Below are 13186 nucleotides of genomic sequence, written 5' to 3'. Positions count from 1 at the left end.
AGGGGTCTCCAACCTTTTTCCTCCAAGTGAGCTACCTTTACAAAATAAAAATGCCAGAGAGCAACTCATTTAGCAGCTGCAAGAAACTGAGAAGATTATAAGAAAGAGGACGAGCCTTTGGGTACAGTTAGGTGCCTATAAAACATAAAACATTGTCCATTTATTAGTGCACAAAGTTGGGCTTCACAATTATATATTTAAAATAGTAATGGGTATGTAATTAACCACATTTTATTCATTGTTATTCAGCACAATGGCATAATTTCGAAATTCCTTGGCGAGCTACTTGGAAGGGGGTGGAGAGCTACTGGTAGCTCCTGAGCTACAGGTTGGAGACCCCTGTTTACTACCACAGTGTTGGAGACGGTGTGGTGATTGGGGTGCCAGTCATTCTCATTTGTTTTGGAAAGGCATTAAAATTTAATCTTTTTGGGAAAATATTGCAATTGTAATGGAGCAGTATTTGGCTATAAAATACTTAGTGACCCACAGTTCTTGGGCTTGTTGCATGAAAACAATATTCGAACTGAGGACTTCTATTTGTTTAAAGTGAGGCTCTTGGCTAGCAAGAAAGTAATGACAAGGAACTGGCTGAAGGATGACCCTTTGAAATTGCAACAATGGATAGATATAATGGAGGAAATTTATGTGATGGAAAAAACAACTTATTATCTGAGAGCTGAAAGCTGGTAAATTTGAGAAGCAATGGTCAAAATGGTTTATTTACTAAACCCACGCCAATGTATAAGGCTTTCTATTTTTCTATTTTTTTGTAGAACCCCACAGATTGTTCTAAGCAGTCATCCAATTGCATTTTGGTGACAACCTACTCTGCGGGCTCACGGTTCTCTATCTCAAGTCCAAGATTAGTCCTGGTGTAGTCTTGGTGTAGTCCTGGTGTAGTCCTGGTGTAGTCCTGATTTAGTCCAGATCCGCCTGTGCGTAATTACTACACGCCTGCATACTTGCCCTTAAAATTCCAGAACGTTAAAACCCGCCCGTTTCATGGTACCTGACCCAACCCGCTGTGAGCCTCGTCATTTTGGTCTTAAAATATACGTATTAACTCGTTCTATATGATCCTCATCCGGGTGTTATTTTTTTCCCCACTATTTTGTCCATAAAAATAAAAAAAGTTATCATCACGAGCTTCATTTGAATGGACCCAAATGCTATGGGTGACGTCAGACTCGCTTAGTCCACTTCTTTATACAGTCTATATTCCAGACAAAGCAATAACATTTCCATGGCGAAAGCACATTTGACAGACCCACCACCAGAAAAGTCACACAATGCGCGTTCAATAAATCAGATGGAAATGGTATAGCTGAATAAATTCCACTGTTATTCGGTCATCTATTTGTCTTGTACCAACATTTCAAATTGAATATTATTTTTAAATTGAAATGCCTGGACCACAACGTAGACAATTTACATAAACTCAGCTGTTGCCAACATAGTTCAATTTATGTAATCCAAAACGACAGGACGCTTTCAGGATTCAAATGAGCGATTAAATAGTACTAGTATGTGTGTGTGGTGCGATTGTGAGCCTGCAGTATCCCTCAGAGGACTCAGCTCCACTGGAACATTTACAGTTTGTCTTGTTGTTTTCGAAGCCAGAGGCAGGTCTTTTTTCAGCTGACGAGAGCCTTGAAGGGAGTTTGTGGCGTCTCTGAGTGTTTGTCAGAGTGACTCACTGTGTGTTGGCTGTTCTAGTTAAGAATGCGAGGTTTGTGAGATGGATTCGAACATAATCTTTTTAAATCGGCTTTTAAGAGGATTTATTTAGATTTTTCTGTTTGTCTTTTGTTATCAACAGAACTGTGGAAGTTTGGTAAAAAGAGGAAAGAGAAGGGAAGAGTCTTTGCTTTAAAGGCACTATAGCTGATTTTCATTGACTAAACAGCCACGCCCTGTAACCGGACCAATGAGGGTGAAAATTATCCATCCAAACTTGAGATGGTCCAACCTCCGCTGTTATTTTGTATAATGAAGAAATCTGCTCTCCAAAATTCTCATAACATTCAGAACAAAATACCGTATTTTTCAGACTATAAGTCACACTTTCTTCATGGTTTGAGTGGTCCTGCAACTTATACTCTGGTGCGACTTGCCACAAGAGGGTGCTTTAGGTTTGTGTGTCAGTATCTGCTGCTCCTGTTACTCCTGTACCACTGTCACATCACTCTACTGCACATGTCTCCTGCAGAAAGAGCCGCTGTCCTGCTCCAAGTAGTGAAATATGCAGCTGAAAACGGTAATCAAGCAGCAGAAAGAAAGTTTGGAGTGAGGGAGAAACTCGTGAGGGACTGGGGGAAAGCGGGGATGGAGAACACAGGTTCACGGCAACCAGGAAGGTGCACCGTGAAACTTTCCTGGAAGGTATTGGATGAATCGACAAAGCCTGGACTTCAGTTACATCCGAAACCATCCTGTCAGGATTCAGAAAGGTCTGAATAATTCTAACTGGAACTGATGTTGAGTCTGACAGCAGCTACGCACAAGAGGAAGTGGTGCTCCGTTTACCTCCAGAGGCTGCGGCGTTGTTCAGAAGTGTCACCGAGGATAAAGAATTCACTGGATTTAGTGATTTGCATTGAGATGAAGAGTTTGTTAAACTTGTTCTGTTGTTTATGCTATAATTATCTGAATAACTGTTCATATGTGACATTAACAGCCTGTTGTTCTCTGTTCTATTGTTATTACTATAACTTGCCTTTCAAGATGAAATGTCGGTTCTTGGTTTTATAAAATATATTTCCCCCAAAAAGTGCAACTTGTGTTTTTTTCTTCTTCATTATGCATTTTTTGGCTGGTGCAACTTATATTCCGGAAAATACAGTATATAACTTCTTTTACCTGAGATAAGTAATAGTTTGGTGCTTTGATTGTTTATTCTGCAAAAATCCATACTGTTTCTCAGTCCTGTTTGTTGTTTTTTTCTCCTTTATTTCAGGTAAGCCACTATGTTTATTTTTGTCAGAGATGGACCATACGTCTCTCTGATTGATTAATCCGCCTGTCAATCATGCCCTCTGAAATCCTCTTCATATCATATCCAGATAATTGGTATATCGACTTATCGCTCAATAGATGATAAATGGAACATTCGTTTCTGGGGGTCAATATTTATCATGGGGACTTTTTATTTGTACTAGTGGGGAAATTTTTGTTATTTTTCTATTCCACAATGAGATTTTAGCTGTAAGGTAATGAATGTTGAATTATGAGCTTCTGTGACTCAGTATAGATACAACTAATTAAAGGTGCGTCGTGCAACTTTTCTGGTGGAGGGTCCGTCACCTGTTTATCTTCATAGAGATGTTATTGCTTTGTCAGGAATGTTCCATGGTATGACATTAAACCATCTATCTATTTATTCATTACTGGGGCTGAGTATCATTAAGAAGTTCCAGATACCATACATATCTCGATACAGTGAGCTTATGATTCGATACGATATATTTCAAATGAATTCAATATGGTTCAATAAAAAATAAAGGATAAATCATGACTGTGATACTAAAACTCTTTGTCAAACCACTTCTTGTGCAAAGTGCATATGAAACACGCCCATTTTAATCGTCAAAACAGTAAAAATGTCAAATGTTTTGCATAAATGAGTTTCCTTCCTTTAAACAAGCAACAAAACTGTAGCTCTGTAACAAAATAATTTTGTAAAATATATCAAAAAATACTCTTGGCGATATATCGATACAGCAGCCCACCATATCGATACAGTGGCATCACTTTAAACGATATGATATATCGATATTTCAATATTTTTGCACACCCCTAATCATTACGGGTGTTTCTATTGCACAGATTTACAATAATTATCTCTGTGAATAGGTTTGCCTCTCCACAGATCTGACCTGTAATGTAGCCTATAGTTGTCTCCTTTGAAATAACTAGGTCTAATATCAATCGTGGAATATTCTAGACAAAGCAGTAACATCTTCATGAAGACCAGCAGGTGAAAAAACTTGCGCAATGCACCATTAAGTGTTGCATTCTGTTATTTATTGCAGGTCATTGCTTAACAATTTGGTGTATTTAGAATATTTTTGGGCATAATTCTGCATTATGGTTTGGTTTAAGTATGATCATTCATTGTTTATATTTTGTTCAGCAATATATCGCACTTCAAAATGTGTTATTGTGACGGATGCACCAATCCAGCTTTTTCAGTTTCAATACTAATTCCAATAATAAGGCCTTAAGCAGCTGCCAATTCCCGATATAAACCAGTACCCAGTGCAGAGAGCGAGAACAGCATTGATTTTTTTCATACAAAAATAAAATAAGACAGAACTGATCCAAATGTGTTATGTAGCTGTTATTTATCTCAAGTAACGGTAAGAATGAGAGCTTTTGGGCCAACTGCAACAAGAAAATACTTTACTTTTTTACATCCATTTATATTGGTAGAACTGATATGTTGAAGCTGGTGTCTGCAAATATCTGTGCTATGGATGGGACAATAAACAATATTATCGTTTATCGTGATAAAAAGGGCAGAAGATAATAGTTTGTGGGACATTTTATATAATTGTGATAATCGTCAACAAATATAATCGCCATACATCACCAGAATTTGCTGAAAAAAGATACTTATCCATGATGTTTTTTTCAAGATTATTATTGTTTTCACTTTCACTAAGAAAATACAACACTAATATGGGACTTATTCATAATATTCAAATTATCATTCATATCCATTTTTTTTTTTTTAACAACTTTCATAATTGTCATCATATAATGGTTAATCTCAATTATCTTGGTTATGATAAACATCAAACCAAATTTCTATATCCTCCCATTGGCTTATTGGTGACAGATTGGTTTTCTTTCCTTCACTTCTGTCACAAATGTAGTTTACATGTGAGTAGTAAACAGCACTTACAATCTGCTTCTCCCCTGGGTTCCCGGAGCTGAAGGTGGTGGCGAGTGTGGAGGAGCAGGGTTCGCTGTACCAGGGCACGTTCCCAGACTGCGTGGAGCTGCTGATGGACAGAGTGTAGATGCTGTTGGTGTAACCGTCACAGTTACAGCTGTCCTGCTCCCGGCCGCCGTTCCCCGAGGCCCACACAAAGATGGAGCCCAAACCTCCGCGCCCCTGTGGAAAAAAGAGAAAAAGAACCACTATGAGTCCAGTCAGAGAGACACGGAGGATCTGCAAAAATATTAGGAAACTAGGACTGAGTATTAGGGATGTAATGATAACCGAAATATTGTGATATTGTATCGTAAGGTCTCACAATAACATCGTGGACCATCACAATATATCGAATTATAAGTCTCTTCTCTGAAATTAATAGTTATAGTGCAGCAATAGCTAAAAAAGAACAGAGGAAACTACACAGACCATGATCCTTTGCTTCGTTTCAGTGCAGACTACATGAAGAAATAACAGTTCTAAGCACTTTTAAGTCTTATTTCTTTGGATGAAGTCTTGTCAAGGCATTTTAAGAGGAAAAAGTAGAATATTCACAGTTTTGTAAGCTTTCACAAAATACTGCAATAAATATCATACCGTGAGATACATGTCGTGAAAATAAAGTATTGTGAGATACACATCGTGAAAATATCGTACTGTGAGATTTGGATTTCGTTACATCCCTACTGGGTATCATGAAGAAGTTGCCGATACGATATGGCGATACCTTGATACATAGGACATGATATGATACAGATGTAGACACTTTTGATTCTGTACAATTCGATACGATATATTTCAAATCAATACGATTCAGTAAAAAAAAAAAAAAAAAGGCTAAATCATGGCTGTGATACTAAAAGTTTTTATGAAACCACTACCTGTGCAAAGATAATATGAAATACACCTATTTTAATAATCAAAACAGTGAATTGTAATTGAAAATTCTAGGGGTGTGCAAAAATATTGAAATATTGATATTGTATCATTTAATGTGATGATACAGTATTGATATCGTGGGCTGCTGTATCGATATATCGCCAAGAGTATTTTTTGGTATATTTTACTAAATTATTTTGTTACAGCTACAGTTTTGTTGCTTGTTTAGTGGAAGGAAACTCGTTTATTTTACATTTTCACTGTTTTAATGATTAAAATGGGTGCGTTTCATATTCACTTTGCACAAGAAGTGGTTTGACAAAGACTTTTAATATCACAGCCATGATTTAGCCATTCATTTTTATTGAACCATATCGAATTGATTTGAAATATATCGTATCGAATCAAAAGTTCACTGTATCGAGATATGTAGTGTATCGTGGCCTATGTATCGAGGTTTGTATTATATTGGCAGCTTCTTAATGATACCCAGCCCTAGTGCTGTCACAAAATTATTTAGAAAAATATTCAAAACACACTCTTGTCAATTTATCGATACAGCAGCCCACGATATCGATACTGTATCATCACATTAAACAATATGATATATCGATATTTCAATATTTTTGCACACGTCTATAGGAAACTGATCCAAAAATACAAATCCAAAAGTATTTATATATATTTTTGAATCAGTATTGCTAAGGTCTAATTGGAACTACGGATCCACTCTTGTCTGACAGTTGTTTGTGGCACATCTTGTTATGATAATTGCCAACAAAGACAACCACCAGATTTATTCATTTAAATTATGGTTATATTGTGCAATTTCTAATGTTGTCTTGTCATTTCCTGTTCAGCAAAACAATACTGAAATTTTGACATTTTAGAGGGAACTGATTTTATTGCCCTTTCAACAGATTATTAATGCAATAATTTTGTCATCAGTCTATGTCAACATGTTGTCAGAAACCTGTAGACTTTGAGTTCTTCTCTCAAACTGAAAACACTCTTGTGAATGGGACTCTGTTTTTAAACTCCATACATATTCACTCGAGTCATTTGGATGATTTCAGCTCTAGAATTGCCAGTCTCTACTTAACAAAAAGGTAAAAGGTAGCTGTTAACTTGAAAAACACCAGTTCATGACATCACAATGTGCAACAGAGGATTTTGAGCTTTGGAGATATCGACAAACTAATAATGCAGGGCTACTGAAAAATGTGAGAATGAAACAAAACACAGCTCCAGATGTATTTTTGATGAGGGAACAGTTTTATAACGTGGCTTAAAGCTCACAAGGATCAATTTTGAGTAATATAGGCCCTTTTAAGAACCGTTATAATGAGCCAATACCATACTGTAAAGTCGTGGGAACATTATGCAGCTTTTCCTGGCAAATGTCCCAGATGTAGTCCCCTCATCGCCAGGACTGATTCAAACCTCCAGTTACCCATTATAGTTCAAAATGATGAAACGTACGAATGAACAATGCGTTTTATCTACTTAAATGGACCATTAATTCAGATTAGATTAATGACTTTCAGTATCTCATAGGACCATATAGCACTGTCGGAAACTCTTCAAATGGATTAGTGATTTATATTCATGTAGACCCTGACCCGCTTCTCTGTCCTTTTTGCCTTTTTATTTTTGTGTCTCGTTAACTGCTGCTCAAAGCTCAAACATGAGGCTATGCTGTGCCACCCACCTCATCTCGCCTTCAAAAGAGGAAGAAAAACGGTCCAGGTGTTGGATGGGAGTCTCTTTTACAGTTTTCAGTGTGGGCTTTTCTATTTTGGAGCGAGGGGTTAGAAGCTAAATATGTCTTTATAAATACGCTATGTGGGTGAAGCATTTTCCAAAACAAAAACACAACATAGGGTGAGTAAAACAGAGCAAAAGTGGACCCTCACCGTCTGGCGTATAGGTGACATTGTGACTTCTCACCACTCAAAATAGAATTACCATATTTTTTCAGACTATAAGGTGCACCAGATTTTAAAGGCACAACATCAATAATACTGAATTCTCTCGTCTATTTTCATACATAAGGGGCTCTGGATTATAAGGCACATTAAGCGAAACACACTTGAGACTGATCTCTTAGCCCAGGCATACACGATCCATTGGCAGATCGTGGTGTAAATCGCCCGGCGTTTCATTCCCGTCTTGGTGAATGTGTGAATTATGAATGTGAATGTGGGTGGACAATTTGAGTTTGTTGTTTTATTTTCTACCAGGACTCAAATATACACTGAGTAATGAGGTCTTTAAAGCAGCTTTGTGCACATTTGTTTATGTTTTACAGAAATGAAACTTAAATTCACATGGCTAATTTACATAAAGTATAAGCACTGAAAAAAACAGCTCGCTCCTTGTGTACTGATGCGGTTCAGCTTCTGTCGGACTAAGTGTTCTTTCTGCTATAAGGCGGCAGTGTGCGCTGAGTCGACGCAGAACTATACTTCGCCCTTTAATCAACGAGGTTCCTGACTACAGTAACCGTAATGCTCACACAGTCCATCAAGTTGTGCTGCTTCGTAGTTTACCAAAGTCGTACTAAAACAACCAGAATTGATACATAAGACACACCGGATTATAAGGCCGCACTGTTGAATTTTGAGAACATTTAAAGATTTTAAATGTGCCTTATAGTCCGAAAAATACGGTATTTTGCTTTGAATAGAGATCGCTTGATATGTTTTTTTGATGGCTGATAGTTTAATATAAAGAGTGACTAATGGCTGATAAGCTCTGCAGTGATTTTGATTATTTTCCCCAAATTATGTAACTTTTACTTACTACACTTTTTTTTTTTAACCACAAACCTACAAGAGAACTGTGTAGTCACATTTTGTACAGCTATTTCTTCAAGTGTTAATAGAAAGCTTTGTGTGTGTTTTAGGCAAGGTCAATAGCAGATTTGCTAAAAAGTCCAAACATCGACAAAATATATCAGTCTATCTCTAGTTTTGAATTGTTTCTAAGGCAACAGTGCTAATTTTACATCACCCTGAAACCCATGAATTGGACAAGAATGGTTATATTTGACGCTTTCTACATTATTTATTCCCTACAGTAGATACTAGGTCAGCAGAAATGGACTGGAGCTGTGAAGCAGAGACTAAACCACAAACTGCTACAAATGAGGACAGGAAACCATGGATTTTAAATGTCACAAAATGAACTATGATACAAAAAACAGGTTAAAAGGTCCAATATTATGTAAATTGACTCTTTGCGCTTAAATCCATGTTATGATGTTGTTACCTCATCAAAAACAAACCTGGAGTAACTCTAAGAAACTCTTTATTAGTCTGTCTACGTCTTGAAAGATCAAACACTCTGTTCTACCTTGTGATGTCATGTAGTGGTTGTTTACAAATTAATGTAGAGGTTTTTCGGCTTGTCCAAGAAAGGCTGCAAGTAAAAAGGCTGTAGACCAACTGGATGTCTTAAGCAGGAGAAGTTTATTTACCATCAATAATACGGGCCTGGGGGGAGCTGAAAAGTGAACATAGTATGATCTTTGAGTGTTCAAGCCCCTTGACTCTGCTTCCAAAGGACGAGGTTTATAAAGTAAGTGTGTTGAAACTATAAAGGCCAGTAGACACCGGTTAGACAGCTATGCCACAGTTTAGATAAATGGTATGCCAGTGGTATGCCAAGGGAAGATCATGGTGTAAATATTGCTTTTGTGAGTCAATGTTAAACTGAGATGTACTTGGAAGATAAATTAGTTAAATTCTCTTACAGTTAACAGGTACATTTTACTTTTTACTCAGTGGAGATTCTCAATTCCAGGAGTGAAATCATCCAAATGATTCTAGTGAAGGTGTATGGAGTTTAAAAAACACAGTGGAGCACATCCTGTATTACCACATGACATCACAAGGAGTATTTTCTGTCTTAAAGCTGCACTATGTAACATTTTGGTTGGGGATCCGTCAACTGCTTGTTTCTATGGATATGTTATTGCTCTGCTTAGAATGTTCCACAGTACGACATTAACTCTTTCCCCCTTGGACGCCCACTAGGAACAACCCATACATATATTACTAGGGCTACCCATAGAGCATAACCGCATAAAAGAAAACAGACTTCCACGAGTGATTATAAATGACTTTCACACTCATGAACTTTATTGAAACACAGACATATTTGGTATCTCTGGAAACCCAATTTTGGTTCATAATCGAGTATAAAGTCAAGGGATAGTTTGTTCGGATATCGCAGGACTCCATACAGACGCATCACCGGCATTCTCACCTTCGTAAGTTTCACTTTCCGAAAGTCCGTCGCTATCGCTGTTTTTCACTTCATAATCAACTTCATCATCACTTTGAAATCTATAAACGTCACTTTCTCTAAACTGATCCATAAATATGCCCGCTTCTCATTATTTCTAAAACTGTGTGCCGCAATCTTTCGTGTTGTGTTTTTTCCGGAAGCTACAATCTTCACTTCTTAGATTAACTTTGGAAAAAAATCTGCAAAAACACATCCTTGAATCCTATTGGTCAGCCTAGTGTGGGTTGTAGTGGCCCCCATTTATCGCAGCGTCTGTTTACATGTGAAAAACCAGAACCGTTTCTAATGGTCGTCAAGTCACGTCTTTAGTGATACAGCGGAGGTGTCAAAACACGTCATTAAGGATACAAGGGGGGGTCGTCAAATGTCGTCTTCATGGGGGAAAGAGTTAAAGGTTGTATGGAGGATTTTTTGTTTTGTTTTAGCATTATAGAGATGCAGTAGCCTTGTAATTATGATGACCAAAAAAAAGAGAATAAAAATTCATCAACTCTGGACGTGGTGGGGCTAAACATTTGCCAATAGATAACGACACTGCCTCGTTATCTGTTAGCTGACAGGCTGTCAATCAATCTCCCTACGTTTCTAGCGTAACTGACTTGCCTGCGCGCCGCCGGTACGTGGTTTACGTACGCCTGTCATGCAGTCCACAGACGCAAGACGCACAGACGCTGTTTACTCCACCAACGCAACAGTTCTTAGCGGCTTTTTTTGACCTATATCTTCCTCGCAGTTCGCACAAAGTTTGTTGCAATGGCAGACAAGAATCCAGGAGCAGTTAGCCGCAAAAGAAAGTCCGTTTTTGAGGTCGCTGAAAGAAGAAGACAAGGGGAAAAGCAGCGAAGCCAAACTAAGGTGATTCTTGAAGATTCATTCCAGCGATGGCGCGACTGAAGCAGACGCAGGGTCTAAAGACTGACGCACTGGTCCACAAATTACTCCTGGACAGGTCACTTCTGCTTATTATGAAAATGTACTTTATTTCCAAGAGCTAGTCAAACGTTTTTCAGGACACGAAAGCGATATCCTATGTCTGAAAACGTAATTTTCAAGGCAAAGAAAGAGTCCACTTGCTGCTGCGTGTTGTAGCTAGTTCATTCGCACTGAATCTCCGCGCACTCTTCTCTGCACCCCTTTCCTGCTCCTGTCCCCGCTGCCCGTTCCGCTCTTCCCCCTGCTCCCTCACTTCTCCGGGCACGGAATCTCCGTGCACCGCTCCCCTCTCTCCTCGCTCCCTGCTCTGCTCTTCTCCCTGCTCCTCACTTCTCGTCCGCGAACGAAATGTCCGCACACCCGCTCCCCCCGCTCCTCACTTTCTCGCCTTGCCTAACCAACACTGTAGTTAGTTGTTTACAAGTCATGTGCAGCGCACCGGCTGTAAACAAACCTGTTTCTGGCGTAAAGAGGAGGCGGGAGGAGGTGTTTCTACGTAGGGAGCTGTAGGGGAGGGGGGGTTTCACGCATGCGCAACATTTGAAAAAGGACAAACAGTCGCTGGATTTCTCGTTCCTTGGAAAATCCTCTATACAACCTTTAAACATTTTACCTTGCATTTATTCAATTGCAGGTGGTTTTACAGCTCAAAAATACCTAGAAAAACTGGCATTCTGACTGTGAGTTGGGTCGCCTCTCCACAAATCTGACCCATAACTTGGTCTGGTGTCCATTAAGATAAAAAGGTTTAATACAATACTATGAAACATTCCAGACAAAGCAATAATACCTCCACGGAAACAAGCATTTGACTGACGCTCCACCAGAAAAATTACACAGTGCACCTTTATTATATCAGGTTTGTGTGTTAAACATGTGCGAATGAAACAAAACACAACTCCAAGTCTGTTTTTGATGAGGAAACAACATAATAGAATAGAAAATAGCATAATATGGGCCCTTTAAGACATTTTGCAGAAAGTACAACTCCAGTATTTCACCATTCTTTGGAAAACCCCACACCACAATCACAACAGAAATAACAAGGCAGCAGAAATATTGCACGTATCACGTACCAGCATTTTGTGTCAGACTTGGAGACGGTGCAATTGTTTTCGTGTTCCTTTTGTTAAAGATTGTGCTGCTGTCTGTTGTGCACTGCTCCCTTCAGCTGGGCCTGTCACTGCGTCAGTTCCACTATTTCTCTGTTCCATACACTCACACATACAATATCTGCTGTTGCACGCTTCTCCCCAGTGCATTTTGATTGATAGTTTCGGCCATTTTCAGGCTTAACTGTGAGAAGGGGAATTCCATGAGATTTCTGAGGAACTTTTAAAGGCCCCATATTACGGTATTTTCTGTTATAATGGTTTCTCATCAAAATCAGACCCGGACTTGTGTTTTGTTTCATTCATTCATGTTCAAAGACACAAATCCTGCACGTTTAGGTTGAGTTCTTGTCTCATACTGAAAATGTGGTCGTGTGGTAATACAGGAAGCGCTCCACTGTGTTTTTAAACTCAATACACCTTCACTAGAATCTGTAATTGCCCATTTCTGAGGTAAAATATAGCTGTTAACTTAAAAAATGACCACTTCACGACATCACAAGGTAAAAAAAAGAGCATTTTGAGCTTTGGGGATGTAGAAAAGACATGTACAAATAAAACAAGACAACTCCAAGTGTGTTTTTGATGAGGCAACATGAGGTTAGACTCAATTTTGCATAATACAGAACTTTTAAGTGTTTACTTCTTTCAAGTTGATCTTATTTTACCTTCATTTTGGTCCCATGAGGGGGTTTGTCATTAGCTGGACTAAATCACCATGGAAACTAGTACAGGAAGCTAAATCTGGTCTGGAGCAAGTTTGAGGTCAGGCTCAGCAGGCTCCAAAAAGAACACATTTTAAATTATTAAACCTTGTAGGCCACTTAATCCTAAAGATTTAAGGCTGCAATAAAATGATATCAGACTAAGATGAGAGGCATGGCGTCTCATTCATTTTAATTACCCTCCACTTTTCTGCCGGCTCCAGTTGATGCATAGAGCAGCGCATTCATAGAAGGGATGAAACGAAAAACCAAAAATCAGGATATCGTAGTGTCAAAACTCT

At 38.6% G+C, this 13186-nt stretch overlaps 1 protein-coding gene across 3 annotated transcripts in view; it reads right to left on the bottom strand.

Moving 5' to 3' along the window:
- furinb (furin (paired basic amino acid cleaving enzyme) b) overlaps positions 1-13186 on the bottom strand; it is a 178246-nt gene that overhangs the window by 21211 nt on the left and 143849 nt on the right. For all 3 annotated transcript variants that reach the window (XM_055155839.1, XM_020931132.2, XM_055155840.1), the window contains exon 9: positions 4910-5122. In XM_055155839.1, the coding sequence (XP_055011814.1) occupies positions 4910-5122 (213 nt within the window). The remainder of the gene's footprint in view (positions 1-4909; positions 5123-13186) is intronic.

This window comes from Boleophthalmus pectinirostris, unplaced genomic scaffold, assembly GCF_026225935.1.
Source record: "Boleophthalmus pectinirostris isolate CB_2022bp ecotype Guang Dong unplaced genomic scaffold, ASM2622593v1 HiC_scaffold_2, whole genome shotgun sequence".
Lineage (NCBI taxonomy): Eukaryota > Metazoa > Chordata > Actinopteri > Gobiiformes > Gobiidae > Boleophthalmus > Boleophthalmus pectinirostris.
This window is presented reverse-complemented; position numbering and strand designations above follow the sequence as displayed.